Below are 22,456 nucleotides of genomic sequence, written 5' to 3'. Positions count from 1 at the left end.
ACAGCAAATACAGAGGCGAATGCCAGCAGCAAACCACTGAACTGAGAATAGGTCCCCTATTGAAGGAATCAGAGAAAGAACTGGAAGAGCTTGAAGGGGCTCGAGACCCCAAAAGTACAACAATGCCAAGCAACCAGAGCTTCCAGGGACTAAGCCACTACCTAAAGACTATACATGGACTGACCCTGGACTCTGACCCCATAGGTAGCAATGAATATCCTAGTAAGAGCACCAGTGGAAGGGGAAGCCCTGGGTCCTGCTAAGACTGAACCCCCAGTGAACTAGTCTATGGGGGGAGGGCGGCAATGGTGGGAGGGTTGGGAGGGGAACACCCATAAGGAAGGGGAGGGGGGAGGGGGATGTTTGCCCGGAAACCGGGAAAGGGAATAACACTCGAAATGTATATAAGAAATACTCAAGTTAATAAAAAAAAAAAAAATGGAAAAAAAAAAAAAAAAAAAAAAAAGAAAACTGATTAGAATAATGTTAAATTAAGTTTATAAAATCACTAACTTTGGAAAAGTAAATTCAGACACCATCCCTTCATGGAGACAATATCAAAGGAAATAGTGTCCAGGAACAGAATGTGTGTCCCAGAGGGTGCTGAACCTGTAGCCTTGATAATTCCTTTAATCCCTACATGCATTTCTGTATTTTCTATCTCTAAATAGCTAATAATAATTATGTATTTAGTAGTTCTCAGAAGGAGTAATTTACTTGTGTATACAAAATATTTAGGGACATTATGTTCCATAGCATTATTTACTAATTCTACTACTGCATATTATATCATGACAAGCATGGGATATGAAATTGTTCTGTGTGGAATCCAGTAGTGGCTTTGACATCTTTAGCTGTGTTTTGGAGCCAGAATACTTTTCGTATCTCATATTCAAAATAACACCTTTGCTGTAGAGCTATCTTCATGCTTTTATATGAAACAAAGATTTCCTGCTAGCAAGACTCGGTAAATAAAATTGTTACTTAAAAACAGACTGTAAGATATCTGAGCTTCATTAGCATTCAGGATGGATCTAGCCTTTCCACTGTAGCATCATAAAAGCATATGAGTATAGGTCTTGCCATTAAGTCCAGAGCACATCCCTGCCTCTCCTCTGTTGGCTTTATAACCAGGCCATCTCTTAAGTAGAATGTTATCTACTTTAATAGACATCTGAATAATTTCCTTGAATTCTTGTTCTTTATTACTCCTATTGCTACATCAGCAGACCCCTACCATGCTGCCAATTCATGCCAAAATCTAAATTACTGTAAATGATCAAATAAGAATCCAAAATCTTTGTTTATCCCAGAGCATTTGTCCTCTATTTCACATTTTCATTTTTCTCCACACACTTTCTGAGGTGAATTGAAATCTTTTCTGAAGGTTTCTAAACTCATGTGTGTATAGCTCTAATTGAAAGTGGTTCATCATCTTAAGGAATGTTTTACCAGTACATTGTTCTATATTATGAATCTACTAATAATTTTTGACAGTTTCCCAGTATTCAAGGTCCAGCCTGAGTAAGACTCATTGAGGACCAAATTTAGACCTTTTAGGCTTTCAGGTTATCACTGTCCTCTAAACACAAATCAGTCGTTTATCTTTAATTAATGAGACTTAAGCCCCATTCTTCCTCTTTATCATTCATGTATACATATAATCCCTTTATTTTTATAGAAATTTATTTAATCTTTCACACACTATACTCAAATATTTGTAGAACATCCTGCCAATATTTCTGCTTTTGTGTTTTGACTTTGTTATTCATTTGCTTCATAGTTGGATATGAACCATAGCTTTGGCAATGCTGAAGCTCAAATGTGAGTTACCCACTATATCTATTCAATCAGAGAGGTGAAGGAAAGCCCTGTTATTTTCTTAAAAGTTTAAAAGAAATGGACTTTTGTGTACTTTCAAGTCCCCAACAACATTTGCCATTTCATTTAATGCGATTCATATTTTCTGCTGAAATGTATAAGAGACTTCTAGTCTTAGCTCAGGAGTCTAGTATTTTATGACTATTTTGAAAATCAATAATCAAAATAAATGAAAAAAAATTTTATTTTGACCCAATATTTGACACAAGTTTAATTAATTAGCACATACAACATAATAAGTCTCATTTTCCACACATGAAACATACAGGATACTGAGGAAATAATATAACAAGAAATAAATAAACATGGTCTATTGATAAAGAGTTATTACATGATAGGAACACTACATTGGGAGGAGTTTTCAACATCAAATAATAAGAACTTTTCACTTATTTCTCATTATCTCACGTATTTATGTTTATATATCTTATTATAAATCATTTACATACTTTTCCCACCAACTGTAAATTCCATGAGGCCAGGAATGCAGCTCAGCATGAGCTTAGGGGTAAAGAGAAACCCAGACAGAGAAAGTCTTTGTCATCTTCTTAAACTTGGCTACATGGCTTCTCTCCTAGATAATCCTAAAAGACATTACTTCTCTCATTTAGTTATAATCCACAAAGTAATCTTAACAATACATGTCTCACCAAGTATTTTAATAATACAAATTTCATTAATTTATCATAAGGAGTAAATTAAATTGCTTACAAGTACCTAATAAAGAAACTCTAGGTTAATGAATATACAGAGTAGATAACAAATGGACAGTTATTGAATGAAATGAGCTAAATTTTTATCCTATCTTTCTCATTTTAGAAACAGAAAAATGAGTATTATGTATAAAAGCATAAAGTTTATGAATAAACATGCTAATATAACTAATCTTCCTACTTAAGAAATATTTTCAAAAGAATAACCACTGTTCCAATTTATTTTAGCAAAAATTCTTTGATTTGGCTTTTGGAACTGTTTACAAGACTGGTAAATTAGCCTCAGTATATTAAATACATTAATGAAAGGAAAAAGGGATGCAGTTGCAGAAGCAGATAAGATAGTCAGAGGTAAGATTCCCACAAATTTACTTCACAGAAATTCATACTTATCACTCTTTTCAAGTACCTGAATTACATATTGTGATTAGTTAACTAATAGTGGAAAATAAAATTAAACTGATAATTACATTTTCATGTTACTCAAAGTTACCCAACAAAACAATGAAGTTACTTGTGTTTGCAGTCAGAAAATCAGGACTTCAACATGTTCTCCATATATTCAGATAGGTTATTTGATTCTAAGAAATCATGGTTTCAGTATTCCTTGACTTCTTTTTGAAGAGACAGGACACACAAAAAGACTGATAAATTAACTTATATCTTAATTTATTCAAATATTTAAATATTGTGTAAAAGGCTTTGGAAATAAAAAGTATCATTAAGTTAATATTAATTATTAGTAAGGTTTACCTGCTTACAAACATTTATGTTTTCTAAATATTTGAACATCACATATGGTGCTGGTGAGGCAGGGCAACAGAATAATAGATCAGTGTCTCAAGCTCACTTTCTACTTTGAGCAGAATTCCATGGTCCAGACAATTCATCTAATGCAAAAGTTTACTCGTTGCATGATGCAGAAATCAGGGTCATCTGAAAGTATCTGAAGTCTGCCAAGCACCTTAGGCTTTCAGGTGGGTTGTGGCATGGCAGAAGAAATTAATATAACTTACTGATTTGGTACTTTATTTTGTTGTCCTAAAACTATCAGTTATATAGTAATGGAACCACTCCCATGGCCTCATGTAACATTTACTACTTCAAAAATACTTCACCTCAATATGTTATTAAGCTCTAAAATCATGCATGTAAGTAATATTATGAAGACTGAACTAATTATATATAGGAATTGAAAGGCATATACTTATGCATATATCCACTTAAAAACAATGATAAAAGAGCTCATGGAATTGAAACAGAGCAAGGAAGGGTATATGGGAAAGTTTGGAGTGAAGAAAGAGAAAAAAGGAAATGAAACAATTATAATATCAAAAAGAACAGAAAATAGATTGGTAGTATTAGGAATATTAAACATGGAATATCAAATATACATTCTAACCATGAAAGCTACAGTTTCAAATGCCTAGAATTATTACTATTTATTTTGTCAAAAAATTCTTTACATGATTGTGTGGTAGATTGTGAATTGTACAATAGTCAACAGATCAAATGGTCATTAGATACCACCCTCTAGTTTTAGTGTATGAACTGTCTTTAGTTAGTGTAGCATGTCCATTACAGGACAAAGTTGCTTTCCGTTATGAATCATTGATCTAGAACCTTTCAGATTCTTTATTTGTCTCTGAATAGACTGGGTCCAGAGGTGATTAAAATAAATTGAACTGTTTTTCACTACATAAATCAAAATTGTCCACACAGGGAGAGGGTGTCAGGCTGCATACCTAATTTCCTGTATAGATCATATCTCATGATACAAAAAAGAACCAATCATTACTTTTGACTATATCAAAATGCAATAATATTTACCTTAAAATAAATGCACTCTAGAGAAAACATATGTGCAATGATTTTATCTGGCTTTACCTTTCAACAATATTCTACACTGATATTTAGAAACTGAGTGTTACTTTCTCAAACACCATTCTTCACAAAAGCTAATGTATCTTATGAGCTAATACTGTTTTCATGTATCAGTCTTTTGATCCAGGACCTTTGATTTTACACACACACACACACACACACACACACACACACACACACACACAATGTTATACTTAACAGAACAAAAGGGTTTTATAACAAAATAATTGTCTTATAATTTTCATTGGATAATTTATGAAGAGTTTTTCTTTGAAGAAACAATTACTGAAACACCTTTTAACACATAACAAGTATGTGTACTTACAGTAGAAGAGACACATTGCGGTGGTTTGCCCTGGAGTTATCTGTATTTTGATGCTAATTCCACTGCCCCAAGGACAGCTGCCTAGTCACATACTCAGGACTCAGGTGACTTCACCAGAACGTTCTCCCCATTTAATTTGTAAAATGCTGGTGAGGGCCGATACAGGATCGAATAAGGCCTGTCATTGGACAAGAAGGAAGGATGGGTGGGAGAAAAGTTTGAGGGAAGAGGAGGAGGGAGCAGAAGACAGCAGAGTAGACGTGGGACAACATGGAGGCTCACATTAAGATTCCACGCTGTACCTTTACAGGTTGTTATGAATGTTCTTAAGGGATGGATGTGTACAGGGCTTTGTATGTTTAGGTGGGCAATTACATCTTATCAATTGGATCAAAGGTTATTGTGTGATCTTTCATGTAGCGATTTAGTGTAAGAAAGTGTGCAGGGACTAGAGACACTGGGCCATTGCAGAATTGGGATGTGTGCCTTCTGGCAAGATATTTAGCAGATATCTTGGGGCACTGTGGTGACAGACCTAGTGGGGGATAAAGGACAGCGTTTTATTTTTTATAATTTTACAATGACTCATTTTGTGTATTAACTGAGAATGCCACTTCTTATTGTTAGCTGCATAGCTTGTTTTCCACCTCTCAAATCTTTGCTAGATTTCATAGCCACACACTCAGCTCCTCAATTTTGACCTGTTTTTTGGATACCTCACCCACACAATGTCTTGGTCCAATCCAATCAACCATCAACTCTCAGATCCTCGTTGATCCATTGACTCTGCCCATCATCCCACAGACTCTTCACATTCAGCATGGTGCTCTGACGTGTTTATCAGTTCCACACGGCACCCAGAACCAATATTCATCTCTGCATTATGCTTCCCTCACCAACTCCTTATGTTCTCCTTCTACTTACTCATTTTCCTTCAGCCACATTCATTCTCTTCCAAAACTATCTGCCTATAGTCCTTCTCCATCCTGTGTGTGTACTGTTTTCTATATCTGTCCCAACCATCAACCTTTATCACCCTCTGCCTGCTTCCTTCTTTCACTGATATTTCTCTTGAAATATCCTGTTATCACTGAAAATTCCCCATTACTTTGTACAAAATAAAAAATCTAATAGCAATGTCAGGCTCTCCCTAGCTTCACTCTTATCTCTGTATATTTCCTTCTTCTACCCAGGGTTAGAGTTCTATGATTATAGGGAATTTCTCATTACTCTCCAGGGCTGTATCCACAGCTTCTAGGAAAGAAACTTACAGTAACCTATTTCCCTTAGTATTTTTCAGCTATATCAAACACTTAAGTTAAAACAATTGTGATCTTGACAGACATTTAAAGAAACAAGAAGTGGAGGTAAAACATCTGAGAGAAGCTAGATTGGGTGGAGGATGACTTTCTGAAAAATGTGATTGGAGATTAAAATACATTTAATTTTGGCAACTTGGAACCGACTCTTTCAGAATTGAATAATGTAGTCTAGGTTGAAACATTGAGTCTGAGACTTCATGATGCATTTAAGTACTGGCCAGGAGTTGTAAATACAACTTCAAATTATTAAAAAGAGCAACAGAGATTGGAGCAGGGTGGATGCTTGGAAATAAATGAAACAGAAATAATTTTCCCAAACTTGAAAATTTTTGATGAAAAAAATTTATAATCTTCAATAGTTACATCTAATTGTCAATCTGTTAATGAAGTAATTTTACCATAATTTTCTAACAATAAGTTGACTGGAAATATTAAGTCTTTTAAGAAAAAAATTCCCTAGTGCCACTGTTTATAATTTTTAAAACGGATGTAGTATTCTATCCAATATACCTTCAAATATGAGGATTATTAATTAAAGAGTAATTAGAGAAAAATTAAATGGGTTAGTTGCCAAAACCATGCTTTCCTGTCATTTTATTTCATCAGAACCTTTTGACAAGATATGGCTACAGTTATATATAATACTTACATTTTTAAACATCTTGACTGCTTACTCTTTCCCTCTTTGTCAGCTCCTAAGATTTTTGTTTTATGGTTATTTTTGCATGCATAAAGGTTCGGAAATACCGTGTTATCCTCTACATATATGCATACCGAAATTTTTCTAGTATTTATTGCTTATTGTGTCTAGACACTAAGACAAAGTTCTATTGTTAATCTGATAACCAAAAAGAAAGAATTAAAGGCACTCTTTCCACAGAAGGAGTTTAGTTCTAGAGCCTAAGCAAGTGTGCAATTGTCAATTGACCCTGTGCCCCGTAGGTGCCCCAAATTCTACCTATACATATTCAGAATCTTATTTATTATGACAAGACACAAATTTTTCTTTGGCAATTTACTTGATTTAACATCTCCTTTTAAGTCATTATAATCATTTTAAAATAAACAATGGCTGATTCAATCCCTAAATTTCAGTGCAGGAATTCACTAATCAGTAAAAGGTTGAGGGAGACTATCAAAACACACAGAATGGGGTGTTGAATATCCCAAGTGCCTAATCAAGAGGTATTCACTCAAGAAACTTATCATTTATTCTGGAATACAGACATGCAAAAGAAAAGTCAATAATCAGTGAGTGTGTAGCCATAAATGTGAGGCACCATTAAAGAGATTACAGGTGAGAGACTCACTCTTCAGTGGATTTGTAAAAGAGGAATTCATATGCAAACAAGTCTAAACCCTTAAAGTGTTGGGTAGATTTTGAGAGACACATTTCAGGAACAGAAAAGCCTTTGATTAGAGAAGCATGTTTACACAATAATACAGTATAATAATAGCATGAATCATATGAATCCTTTTACCACTTACAGGTCCTACTGATGTTCTGAGCATGGTACTAAGAAGTTTGTGCCTATTTCCTCTAAGTAAGAGGAAGAAAATGACAAAGTAGAGAAAATTCACGTAGCAATTCCAGATCAGTTCCCCAAGGCACATGGATAACAAACTTTCCTTTGTAACAGGAAGCTGTTCTGTTAATGAGAGGTGGGCTTAGAAGAGAAATAGAAAGTTGAACATACACTTTATATTCTAGATCTTAATACCATTTTTAAAAGTTGAGTTTGTACATTAATCACTTTTCTGTATTGTGACCATATGCTGGAAACAGAACAAGCCCCAGGGACTGACTTCTTCCAGCCATATCTCATATCCTAAAGCTGATAAAGCCTACCAAAATGTGCCAGCAGTTGCGTCATGGCCATTCAAAACTCAAACCATACAGAAGACACTTGGAATTATATAACAACACTTTTCATAGGTGTGCTGCTTATCTCAGTTGCTGTAGAAAGGAAAGAGATTCTGGAAATTTTCAGTTACATATAAGGCTGATACCTAATAAATATCCCTTCAGGAACTGTCTGAATGTGGCTAGGTTAGTGGAAAGCACAGGAAAATAAGAATGAATGAAAGTGTATGCAGATATATTGGCCCCAAGCTGTGCTTACTCCTTATTTAATATGTAGTCTTTGGGAAAGCATACTAGCACCTTATAGACTTCTAAAATTTTAAGTCTAGAAATACAGAACAGCAAAGGAGCACCTGTCCCAGTGAATTCACTAACATTCCACAGGGTAAAATGTTACAGAGAAAATGTTAGCAGAGAGAAAGGGAGTAAAAAGTAAAGAGGGAGAGAGAAGTTAGAGCAATAGAGGGGCAGAGATGCCCATATGAGAACTTTTTTTGAGGAAAGGAAGTGAGAGCACAAGACCAAAAAAATCTAGATGCAGATATGAACTGTGATGGAGAAAAGTATACGATAGACTGCAGCTCACTGTCTAGGAATGGATGCACATTCTTCTACATATCGCATTGAGATGACTAATTCCATAACTTCCAGAATTGGGGGAGAAGCAGGAAGCACTGTTAATTCAGCCTGCTCTTAGGACCCTTGTTAGTATTTCATGCTTTCATGCCAAGAGGAGCCAGGCACTCTGTCCGTACAGGTTAGAGATTCAGTTCATTATTACATAGTTGTGCCCTGCAAGAACTGACGGGACATTCCTTGTTTTAAGGAATATATACCCTTATAAATTTCAATGATGTTAATTAGACTAAAATATCAATACAATCTTTCTCCAGTATTTCATAATACTGGTGTTAAGTCTATAACTCAAACTTTGGCTTCCTGTTCACTTACCCGTGTCTAGGTACATTCTAATGCAGATTTAATAATGTGAGATGTTGGTGACTTACCAATTTATGTTTCCTAGTATGATAAACTAAAATTAGTCAGTTAGAGCTAAGGATTAACTTATTTCCTCAGAAATACATTCTTTTAGTTTCTAGCAGTACCATTTTATCATCGCAACCTTTTATCAGATAAAATATTTTCTATTAAATTTGACAGATTTAAGTAAAACTACATGATAAGCTTCCTCCAAAGGAAATGAGTATCATTCTTCAAAGTAGAATCAATTTCTCATAGTGACAGATGATGTTTTTCAAATTTAGCCGCAATCTAACAATGGTACTTTGATGTCTGAAATAATTGACATCCAGAGGGAGTCACTGTTGAAAGTGAATTCTCCTTATAGTTGGGCAGTTCTGTAGATGAACTTGCAGGAGACTCTTGCAGTTTTTAATCTTACAAAGTACTTTGCACTAGAGAAAAATATTCACTTTAAAATTTTTATTTAATAAGGAGGAAATATTTTGGAATTGGAAAAATCTTTTTTTCTATCTTTTGAGACCCACTGTAGTATGGACAGTATAATATTCATGTATTAGAATCGACAAATATATAAAATTAAAAGTTAGCACTAGTTTATTTGAAATTTATTCAGAATATCTAAGCTGGGGTGAATATAAGATTGAAGTAAAAATGACAGAAAGATGTGTGTATCCCAGGTCTGCAGCACAGGTCTGTACTGAAGCTGTAGTAGTACCCAAAGCCTTCCTCATGAAGTGCAGGGACTGTTAAGTCTATTGGACTTTAGGATCTCTGTTGTGAACCCCCAACAAAACTATGTGTACCAGATAAGTAAAATATGGATAATGCACTGAATTTGTCAAAATAAGTTATCATATTATATATCCTTAACTTTTTATGTAACGTCTATTATTAATTGTTCTTTAACCCCCTCCGTGAATTCTGGTCACTCTCCATCCGCTCTTTTCTTCCTCTCATCCCCATTAAGCTCCTCCCTTTCCTTTGACTCATTCCATAGACATGCCCTATAGCTTTGTTCTACAAGCTGTTGTGTACCCAGGGAGATCTGTGTAACATGAACTAATTTTTGGAAAATCACCAGTGGCTACAGAACTGAAGACAATGACTACCACTTCAGGTAGTGCATAATCCAAGAAGCAGGAGTAGGGCCCAGTGAGTCCTTACCACTGTCCCAGTCTCTGATTGATTGTTGACAGGCCCAGTCTGATGTAGGCTCAATCCACACAAGTACACAGCCTCTGTGAGCTCCTGATTACACAGCTGTGTCATACCCAGTAGATGAAATTTCCTGGCCCTTCCCTCTTAAATGGTTATCATTTAAATATGATATTGTCCTTTTGTTATTTTCTTTTTTATTTATTCTTTTTTCATGTATTACATCCCTGCCACAGTTTTTTCTCCATCTTCTCATCTCAACCCCTTCTTCCCTTCAGAAAGGAGCAGACCTCCAGAGATAACAGCCAAACATTGCATGTCAAGTAATAATAAGACTAGGTACCTTGTATTAAGGCTGGACAAGATAACCCATTAGAAGGAAAGGGATCTTAAAGCAGGCAAAAATTCAGAGACAGCCCCTGCTCCTGTTGGCAGGAGCCCCACAAGAAATCCAAACTACATAACCCTAACACATATGCAGAACCATACAGGCTCCCTGTTGATTTCTGGGAGCTCCTATACCTCTTTTTCATTGATTCTCTGAACCATGTTTGTGTGCTGTTCTTGACCCCACTGGCTCCTAAAATTCTTCTCCTCCTCCGCTGGAGTGCCAGATTTTGACCTAGTGTTTGTGGGTTTCTGCATCTAGTCTTCTCAGTTTTTGGATGAAGCCTCTCTAGTGATGACAATGCTAGGCTCTGGTCTATGAGTATAGCAGAATATCAGTAGAAATTATTTTCAAGACTTGTTTGCTTGTTTATCTTGCCAGTTGTGTTTGGTTCTGTCCTATGTCCCTGGGCTATCCAGCCTCTGTTTCTTGACTCTTCAATGTCAGGGGTGGGCTCCCTTTTATGGCATGGATTTCAACCTAGACCAGTCATTGGTTGGCCACTCCCACAATTTCCCAGTGCACCTTATAGGCAAAACAAATTATAGGTCAAAGGTTTTGTGGCTGGGTTATCTCAATCCTTCCACAGCAAATCTTACCTGGTTAGAGAAGCTTGCTCGTTCAAGCTCCCATATCCTCTATACTGTGATCTTTGCTAGGGTCACTTTAGTGGATTGCTAGGAGTTTCCATTGCAGAGGGTTTCCACCTTGCCCCTGAAATACTTTATCTTAGTTAGGGTTTTACTGCTGGGAACAGACAATATGACCATTGCAATTCTTTTTTTTTTTATTTCATTTATTTTATTTTTTTTATTAACTTGAGTATTTCTTATATACATTTCGAGTGTTATTCCCTTTCCCGGTTTCCGGGCAAACATCCCCCTCCCCCCTCCCCTTCCTTATGGGTGTTCCCCTCCCAACCCTCCCCCCATTGCCGCCCTCCCCCCATAGACTAGTTCACTGGGGGTTCAGTCTTAGCAGGACCCAGGGCTTCCCCTTCCACTGGTTCTCTTACTAGGATATGCATTGCTACCTATGGGGTCGGAGTCCAGGGTCAGTCCATGTATAGTCTTTAGGTAGTGGCTTAGTCCCTGGAAGCTCTGGTTGCTTGGCATTGTTGTACTTTTGGGGTCTCGAGCCCCTTCAAGCTCTTCCAGTTCTTTCTCTGATTCCTTCAACGGGGGTCCTATTCTCAGTTCAGTGGTTTGCTGCTGGCATTCGCCTCTATATTTGCTGTATTCTGGCTGTGTCTCTCAGGAGCGATCTACATCCGGCTCCTGTCGGTCTGCACTTCTTTGCTTCATCCATCTTGTCTAATTGGGTGGCTGTATATGTATGGGCCACATGTGGGGCAGGCTCTGAATGGGTGTTCCTTCAGTCTCTGTTTTAATCTTTGCCTCTCCCTTCCCTGCCAAGGGTATTCTTTTTCCTCATTTAAAGAAGGAGTGAAGCATTCACATTTTGATCATCCGTCTTGAGTTTCGTTTGTTCTAGGGATCTAGGGTAATTCAAGCATTTGGGCTAATAGCCACTTATCAATGAGTGCATACCATGTATGTCTTTCTGTGATTGGGTTAGCTCACTCAGGATGATATTTTCCAGTTCCAACCATTTGCCTACGAATTTCATAAACTCGTTGTTTTTGATAGCTGAGTAATATTCCATTGTGTAGATGTACCACAATTCTTATAAGGGCAATATTTAATTGGGGCTGGCTTACATGTTCAGAAGTTCAGTTCATTTTCATCAAGGCAGGAACATGACAGTGTCCAGGCAGACATGGTGCAGGAGGACCAAGTTCTACATCTTCATTTGAAAGCCACTAGAAGAAGACTTGCTTCCAAGCAGCTAGGGGAAGGGCATTAAAGTTGACATCCACAGTGACACACCTACAGCAAGGCCACATCTCCTAATAGTGCCACTCCCTGGTCCAAGCACATACAAACTGTCACATACTCTCAGTCCCCACTGTCTCTCCCAGTACTTCCACTGCCAATCTGATCTCACTATTTCCAGCCCCAGCTGCCCCCAGTCCACCCACAAAATCTGTTCTATCTATTCTTCCAAGGTGATTCATGTACACAAATAAACACACAAATGTGTTCGTGTGGTGCTTGTAATCTTGAGCCCTCCTTCCATCCTTATTACTTATCCTCCCAAGATCTATGGATTATAACATGATTATCCATTACTTTATAACTAATGTTCACTTATAATTGAGTACACACAATGTTTGTTTTTCTGGGTCTGAGTTACCTCAGCCGTGATGATTTTTTTCTCCTTACATCTGTTTCCCTACAAATTTCATGTTTCTTTGTTTGTTTCTTTAACATGTGAGTATAAAACTCCATTGTGTACGTGTACCACATTTTTAAATCCATTCTTTGGTTTAGGGACATCTAACTTGTTTTCAGTCTCTGGTTATGATGAACAAAGCTCATAAGAATGTAGTTGAGCAAGTGCCCTTGTGGTAGGATGGAGCATCCTTTGGGCATATGCCCAGAAGTTTTCTTAAGTCCTTTAAAAATAGTTAATTTAATTGGCAACAAGCTATTAAGATACATTGTCCCTCTTATCAGATTTTTAATCTTTTTTCTTGCTATTGCTGGGGACCAAACCTAGAGCCATTTGTTTTCAAGTCAAGCACTTAACCACTGAGTTAAATTCCAGCACATGTTTGTCTTTTGTTATGCATCTTTAAATATGAAAGGTTGACATTCATAACGGACCCTATCTTTTTGTTACAAACCAGATCAAATACTAAAAAGCTAGAATTGGAACAAATTTCCATACATATAAGAGTTAGGTGGTATATGATGTCATATATCTTTAATTCCTGCAGTCAGAAGATTGAAGCAGAAGGATGGTATATTCAAGAACAGCTTGAGGACACATTGATAACTTATCGCAAAATGTATATGCAAATAAACCACAAATTAAATTCAGGTAAAAATCATAGAGAGGACAGCCTGTGTGTTTCCCTTCTACCAGGCCCATGGCTTAAGAATAAGTATATACAATCTGTCACTATTTTTAGAAAGAGCTCAGGAAATATCATATTCTCTCAAGGACAAATGTGATACTTTTATTTCAATCATTAGTCAAAGATCTGACTTAAAAAATATCACTGATGTCTAGTCATTAGTGGTGGACAATGCAGGAGTGCACTGTCTCAATATCAAAACATACAAAGTATGTATTTCACAACATGGTTATTCAAAGTAGTCTTAACACTAATATCACTAATCCTTAATGCAAGACAGTTTTACATTGAAGTTCTATGAAGGAATATTCTCTTACTCGCCTGAATAAGTCAAGACCTGGCATTATTCTGTTAAAAATGTTCTCAGATTCTTTTATCCTTTCATGTGACCTTCAGTTAGAACATTGAATGTCACTAGAATCCTTATTTCTAATTAGAAAGCCATGCACTATTTCAGGATGACTAGCAGTGACAGGAAGCTGATGACTCACTGGAAATCCTATAAGACAATCTTGAGAAGTGCTGTGTCTTGAATTGTGTTCTAAGTGGTCCATTTGATGTCTTGTTTTCTTTCCACTTTCCCCTTCCAGTGAAATCAGATGAGTTACAGACAATCAAGAAAGAATTAACCCAGATCAAAACTAAAATTGACTCCTTGCTAGGGCGCCTGGAGAAGATTGAGAAGCAGCAAAAGGCAGAAGCAGGTAAGTGGAAAGAAATCTGTGTCCACAGACAGGCTGAAATTAACCCAACGCCATCAATCATAGAATGCAGGCCAGAGAGACACCAGCTGAATCACCATGTTAACACAAAACCACAATTGCACTAATAGAATTCACTCACTTTGGAACATGTGAACCGATATTTTTAAGATTGAATTCTTGAAAGGGTAGTATTTTAATAGAACAATCAATAATATTTGAGTCACAACTGAAATTTTCTATCTCAATATTAAGTAATTTGTAAAGAAAATAAAGGCAAGTAATGAATAGTGTTGTCAGGAGAATGCATTATTCACATTTCATTGTATTTAACCACAGCATAATACAAAAAAATTGCAAAGGCCATTATTACAAAGCCCAATTTAACCTTATGAAACATCGTAACCCAATTTCTGAAACCTGGAAGCCGGCAGTATGTCCCTGACACCCACAGGATAAATTAGTGATTATTCCTTTACCAGTCAGTGAGCTCTTTTTGAATTCTGGCCATAGCTCCCAGTCACAGTTTAATCAGTTTTTACACTTTTATTGTATGCTGTTTTAAGATCATAAAAATGAGGTTTTGGATGAACTCAGAATTGTTACACATTTTGAAACATGTGATTTTTCAAGTCTTGTATGTGCTTGTATGATCTTCTTTTAGGTCTTGACCTTGCTCCAAGAATTGTGTTATAGCCCTGTGTGTGTGTGTGTGTGTGTGTGTGTGTGTGTGTGTGTGTGTGTGTGTGTGTTGTGTATGTGTCTATATATGGTACTGAGATTCACATGAGACGTAACTTCCTAGGAATTTCACTTCTTCAAAATAAAATAAGTGAACAATACAATCTTGACAAGTTTTTATTAAATTTAAGTTCCTTTCACAGAATGTACGCAAAGGTTCACAGATATAAATCAATTTGTGACTTACATGGGTCTTATGACCAGGCTTCCCTGAAGTGGGGCTACTAGGCTACTTTTAGATAATGAGAACATTCAGGGACTAGAGTTGTAGCTGAGGCTCCTGACTGGAACCCACAGTCCTGGTTCTAAAGTAAATAGGAGCCTGCCTGGTGCCTGTTGACTTGTGACCGGAACTGGAGCCTACTTCCGGGGCGAGCTATGTAGCATTTCTAGTCTAAAGCACATCAAACTAAGGTAATTCAACTTATATTTTTAAATTATCTCATTAAAAAATAACAGGAGTCAGTAACTCTCCCCAGCATGTTAATAAAAGTAAAGATAGACTGAATTGAACAATGTCCACTGACATTTTCTATATCACATATTTTATACTGAATAAGTCATGGTTACCTACACTTTTCAGTAAAGATATTTAGAGTTATAAAAAGTTTTGATGCATTGTCTACAACCATAATCTAAACTGTCGCTGTAACTGATGTATCCTGTGATGTTGCCTAAGTCAATATTTCCCTTTGAGGAACTTCGGTAGAATTCATTATTATGTAAAACAACCCTTACAGCAAAAGACTTTGATAACCAATTTGCACTTCAGTTTAAAGGATTATAGAGAACTCATTTAAATATAAATCACCTCAAAGAGAAAAATGTGATCCTTATTCCAGCATATTATACCTTCTGGTTTCCTGCAATGAATTAGACCTGCCACAGATCGTGCTGGAAGATCATCTATAATCTTAACACTCTAATTCAAGCCCTGGTTTTCCTTTTATAAAAGCTGTCATCTTGCCTTTGCTCATCTTTAAACTTTTTCCAGTCAAGAGACTGTTACTTCCAAAATGACAAGTCTTGTCCTTGCTTTTGGCATCTTTCTTCCTTTTAGATGCTATGAAGAAAATGAAGGTATTTAATTTGTATCTTCATTGTCCTTGTAATTGTCTTCTGAATAGCATCTGTATTTACAGAGACAATGCAGTACTCTTCTTCATTTCCTGTATTTTCTCAGTGGAAAGAAATCAGTTATATGGAAAGAGTTAACATTCTGTTATGGAGAGAAGAGTGAAATGAATTAAAATTCATTAAAAGGTACTCAAAGCCTCCTTATTAAATCCAGGGGCACTAATTTTAATGCTTAATTAGTTGAAAGCCAATTACTGAGTAGCTAACACTTATTCTTCTTCATTTCTCTGTATACATCTCATCCCATACTTGGTATTAGCTATGAAATAAGGAATGTTTCCAGTATAAATAAAGTGGGAGCAAGGAAACAGGTGACTAGGAAGAAAATGCCACAGAATGTGAAGTGTGCCCTGAACCCCACATGGACTAGGTTCTGAGTGAACTTGAGGTTTTTTCCCCACTGATTTCAAAGCAAATTCTCAAATATTCAGAGAAAATTGCTACAAAACACAGTCATATTATAATGAACTGTCTACTCCATAAGTTGCTTTAAGAGATATCTATGTGTCTCTTTATTTTGACATTATAATCTTTCTATGTAAAAGATCATATTTCCTTTACCCATTTTACACATTGTAGTGCCATTTACTATTACCAGGTATGTAGCAGGCTTGAGACCTTTAAAACTATAGGAATCAACAATCTCTTGCAATGATATCCAAACACTTAAAATTGTGGTTACTATGATTCTACCATGAATATATTGTTGTTCTACTAAATAAAACAACTTTTAAAGGATGCAACGAACATAGATTATGGAAAACAACAAGTAGCATTTTGTATCAGTTTAGCCTATAACTGCATCTCATTCCTAGATGATTCTTTACAAGTAACCAAATGTAAATTATTCTACACACACACACACACACACACACACACACACACACACAGAGACAGAGAGACAGAGAGAGAGACAGAGAGACAGAGAGAGACAGAGAGAGACAGAGAGAGAGACAGAGAGAGAGACAGAGAGACAGAGAGAGACAGAGAGAGAGACAGAGACAGACAGAGACAGACAGAGACAGAGAGAAATAGAGACAGAGGGACAGAGACAGAGATAGAGAAACAGAGATACAGAGGCAGCAGAGAGTGACATAGAGACAGAGGCAGAGACAGAAAAGACAGAGACAGAGAGACAGACAGGAAGACAGAGAAAGTCAGAAACAGAGACAAAGGCACATCCTGTATGTACTGGTGAAGGACCCTACAGCCTAATACTTATTTCTAATACCCAAACTATTAAGAATAAGGATGGATAGAAGGTATTTCAGATATGCAAGGTACCAAAAAGCTTAGCTGCAAATTAAATGTTAAAATACAGATTTAACGGAAATAGATCTATGAACCTGTAATAAAGTATCTGAACATTCACCAATGTACAAATTCCCAGCACAAAACAAGTCATTAAGGCTCCACCTGAAGCAAGAGGAGGTAAGTGTCCTCAGGAGCAAATGAAATTAAATAAACGAATGGCTGAAGTGAAAATATCTTTTAGAGATAGTTGGAAATTTCTGATTGGCTTGGTGTTTTAGAGTTTAGCTTATTCTCTTCCCTTCCTCCCTCCCTCCCTCCTTCCCTCCTTCCCTCCTTCCCTCCCTCCTTCTCTCTCTCTCTCTCTCTCTCTCTCTCTCTCTCTCTCTCTCTCTCTCTCTCTCTCTCTTTCTTTTACCATGTCTACTTTGAGTTGGGTTTCGTATCTTGCAGAGAAAAGCAAGTAGGTACCTCTGTCAGCTTATATCTTCACACTTGATTTGCTACAACATTTCCCCTACAGTACTGGGAAAATGCACTTCAATACAAAATCAGAGGAGAGAAAAGGGGGAAATACAGCTTTCCCAAAACAGGCACCTCGTGATAAATTAAGCAGAATAGATCCTTGAGATGGCTATAAAGGAGATCCTAAGAGATAACTTGGTCATGAGCTTTGCAGAAACACAAGCCAGGCCAGGGACACAAGACACAGATATCAGGGAGACTTATCACATCAAACCTCAGGAGAGGAGACACTTAAATTCAAAGAAGTTGAGAAAGTAATATGTTAGAGATAAATTTGTATAGTCCTTAGAGTGGTCCCTTGAAACTAACTTACTGAAAAAATAAGACATTTTTAATTATAAGTAAATTGTAAGTAAAAAATAGTCTTTTTAAAACAAGTTCAGGAAGATAGTATTTGGTGTATAGTCACAGATTAGCTTCTCAAAATATTTACAATCTTAAAGTAAAAAATGAAAATTGAATCGATCTAATTTACAATTGCTTACTATTTTCTAGAGAGATGGGGAGTGAGTAAAAATTATTTCACCAATAAACGTCTATGAGATATTGAGAATTATGTCAACAGATAATTCATGAAGAATTAAAAGGGAGTATGGTTAGAAGCAAAAGGTGTGACATTTGAGAGAATCAGATAGAGGAGCAAAAACCTTTAAAGGGCTGTAAATGGTTGACAGACAGGAACTACTTTTCATAATAGGACTTATTATTATCGGACTACAAACCCTGCATCCTTGTAAAGAAACTAACTTAAAGGAAGACTGTCAAGAATTCTCTTTATTAATCTCAGATATACAGAAAAGCATCCATACACTGACTACAAGGCATTAGCAGTACTGTTTTCAAGACTATTGCCATCTGAGCTGGGCACGGAACTCAACTGATTAAAGATCAAGGTAGAAGATGTACGAATGTTACACAAACTGCTTGAGCTATGCTGAAAGGTGTTGCCAGCACCTGGCCAAAGGGGTTAGGCAAACTCTGATTGATAATTGCCTCTAGCAAAGTTGAGCTCTTCTCTCCAAATAGAAAGATGGAGTCTATCCATCCATCTAATGATGACCTGTTGGAAGGCAAAATCCTAAATATGGAGAACATTCATAGGTGAACAATATACATATCTCAAACAAACAAAGGAAGAAGAAATGATCTAACATTTTTCAAAATGAAGATTCTGAGAGGAAGTCTGTGCCTGGAGTCAGCAAGAAGCCTGTGTAAAGTTTTGATAAACACATGAAACACGAATGCTTTCTTGGTGAGAACTGTTATGTCATTACTTCAGTTTAGATCTCATTTTCTTCTGTGTCCTGTCTGTGTCCCATCACTACTCTGTAAATCTTGTGAATTCCATTCACAAACATGAGCATTAGCTTCTATTATTCTGATAGCTGGTGTTTCCCAATCTGACCTCTGTTAGATTTCCCCTACCCCATAGCTCTGCTTTCCCCAAGACCACTGCCCATATTCAATGTTGATCCTGTCTCCCATGCTCACAGTGTTTTAATCCCTTGTTGACATGTATTTCACATGTGCTTCACTTCAAGGCTATTATCCAGTGATGTGACAGTTTTACTGAGTGGTGCAACAGTCACCACAATTCACTTAAGTTATTGTCACTCCCTAAGAAACATCACTTCTTGGTTCTTTTCTGCCTAAGTCATTTTCTGTGTGGCAAGTGAATTCCTATTATTGAAATAGAAGGCCACAGACAGGAGTGAGATAAAATTAGGTGCACACCCCAGAGATTTAATCTAACTGATTCTGAGACATTTGGAAAATCCCCTCATAACATTTATAAAATGAGAGAAACAAAATCTCCTTCAAAATTATAATGTTTAAGTAAGCATAATATTTTCTTAATTTTCAAATGATTCACATTAAAATTTTAGTAGTTTTTCATGAACAACTTGAGGTTATTCTCTAAAACTTTATTTATGTAACTGAAATTTTAACAAAAATATATTTCTCATATGTAATTTTCCTGAAATCTATTTATGTGTTTGTTACTGATAGCATCCATAATGAATTGAATATTTAGCAGTCACATTTTTAAATCATTGAATTAAAACTCATATAGCTGTTTAAATAGAATGTTTTAAAAATAAGCTGCAACTTGGCATAAAAAAGATTAATTGCAGAATACTATCTTGGCAGTAATAAAAATGGGAGTGTTTTTATAACAACAATTTTTTTCTGTCGTCTAAGTACAATTCAGCTGGTAATTATCTAACAATTAAGCCAGCATGTCCAAAAGCTTAATTGCCACCTCAATCAATTTTCAGTCATATTGAAAATAACTGTGAAGAAAATGCAATTTAATAAAAATGCTTTGATGACAAATCCCCACAATTTTAACTTGTTTCCTGGATCATATATAGCTTTGAAATAAAATTAGATATGCTGAAAAAAATTTAATATGAGGACAGAAATTTAGCATCAGATGAATTCTTTTCATGTCATTTGAAGTCATAAATATTTCCCCTTAATCAGAAATACCAATCACTTTTGCTTTATTTTCCTTTGATAGTCATTGTTTGACTAAATTATGTTCCCTAACTGAACATATTTCTTCATTCTTGAACTTGGAGATTATTATCTATTTGAAGCAATTCAAAGTATTCTTTCCCTGTATGTCTGATAAACTCCTCTGCATCCTATTATTCATTAGGAGAGAGTAGAGGCTGTTGAGGCAGAAATCTTCCTGTGGATTCTTACTCTTATATGCTTTATTTATGCCTCAGTTTCCCTGTGTATAAAAAGAGCAATACTATTTTTCAAAGTGTGTTCCAAGGACTAATGCTTAGGACTGTTGCATGGTCAGCACTTTGGAAGAACTCAGTATCTCTCTAACTTGTGGTCATTATAAATGTTTTCTTTCTGTAATAATCTTATAATTTAGATATTGCTGGATTTTATATTTAACATTAACTGCTAGCTTTTGCAGTCCTTGTCCATACATCTAAACAAAAGTCTAATACTAACTCATTTCTCTGCTCAGAAAAGAAATCCATCACTTTGACATAAATAACCCAACAGAGAGGGTTATTTTTCTTTTGCAGAACTGTCAGTATAAGCATGAAAAGTTCTCCTCTAAGAATACTTAAGGCTCCATATTCTATCCACTTCCTAGTGATGGTCTGTGGAACAAGATGTGACAGGAATGTTCATTTTCCCTCTTCAGAACTTCTATTTTGCTAGGATGGTGCCAAATTCAACTGCCATTTTATTTGTGTAGGAATAATTTGAAATGAAGACAGAGGTTTTTATTATTTTATTCCATACAATTAACAAATATATTCAGAAAAATGTTTCCATGTAGGGCTGTGAGCTAGAAAACAGAAAGAAAGAGGGGAAAAAAGATACAAATATTTCTACCACAAAGAATCTCTACTGATAAATATGAATGCACACATAATGCATACGTATGCCTCTTCCCATGTGTTCACACAAAAAGAATTAGGGAGATAAGACAAATGCCCCAAAATTTAGATTAACCAAACACTGCTATTAATTTCTAAAAGAAATAAATTAAGTATTCAAAAAGTAGAACTAATTCCTTTGCTTCAATATCAACAAGATTTTTTGAGGAACCAAAATTGATCATTCAACTGCAAAACAGCAGCTTAATGGACAACTGTGCTTTCATGTGTGACTTATTCATAGATCCTATAATTATTCAGTATATGTGACACTTCACACTGAGCCAATGAAAAATGTTTATACTGACCACACCTTACAAAAATGCATACTGGCCTCATTTCTGTTAAGCTGCCATGAATCAACCATCATAATTAAGGGTTTTATATTTCAACCCAGATAATTTCTCCTAAGCATTTAAGCTTTCAAGTTAATGAATGAATGGATAAAGACAGGTTACAGGTTTGTCTTTCCAGCCTTGAACTATATTAATACACTGTTGTCTTTGAAGTATATTCTCTGTGGAATTACATATAAATTCTCTGTGTAAGTAAGAGACAACAAGGAATTTAATATATGTCTGTTTTAACAGAAGTAGAAAGGCTCTATGAAAGCCAAGACACAAAATTATCTCTTCAAGATGGTCTTAAAAATCAAAAGTGGAGGGGTTGGGGATTTAGCTCAGTGGTAGAGCACTTGCCTAGGAAGCGCAAGGCCCTGGGTTCGGTCCCCAGCTCCAATAAAAAGAACCAAAAAAAAAAAAAAACACAAAAGTGGAGAGTTTTGACAAGGACAATTTGTATAGTAATCAAATAATCAATAAAGATTTCACTTTATAATTGTTTTAAGCATTTATGCTCATATGTTTTTGTGGTCTCTGCAATTAAAAAGCACAGTCACTTTTTTTGTTGTTTAAAAATTTGCTATTTTGAGAACGCAATGTTACATTTTAGCTTACCTTTTAGAGAAAGAAACTATAGTTTATAGGAATAGTAACTAGCAAATATGTGCACCATGAGTCTTATACCCTAATGACATAGCATCACTTCTACTTGTAAGACACAAAACATAATAAAAGGCCATATCAGCCAATTGCCTGAAAATAAACCTCAGTTGGCAGTGATCCTCTCTGCATTGCCCCTATGGGTCTGGCAAAAACTATGAGAAGAAAGTGGCCATATTTCCCAC

General features: G+C 36.0%; 1 protein-coding gene across 9 annotated transcripts in view; it reads left to right on the top strand.

Moving 5' to 3' along the window:
• Ralyl (RALY RNA binding protein-like) overlaps positions 1–22,456 on the top strand; it is a 787,740-nt gene that overhangs the window by 713,221 nt on the left and 52,063 nt on the right. For all 9 annotated transcript variants that reach the window (XM_087618564.1, XM_087618536.1, XM_087618540.1 and 6 more), the window contains 1 exon segment: positions 14,090–14,203. In XM_087618564.1, the coding sequence (XP_087474690.1) occupies positions 14,090–14,203 (114 nt within the window).

The sequence above is a fragment of the Rattus norvegicus genome, chromosome 2 (genome assembly GCF_021556685.1).
Source record: "Rattus norvegicus strain SHRSP/BbbUtx chromosome 2, alternate assembly SHRSP_T2T, whole genome shotgun sequence".
NCBI classification, from domain to species: Eukaryota; Metazoa; Chordata; class Mammalia; order Rodentia; family Muridae; genus Rattus; species Rattus norvegicus.
Note: the sequence above shows the minus strand (reverse complement) of the source record. Positions and strands in the feature narration are given on the sequence as shown.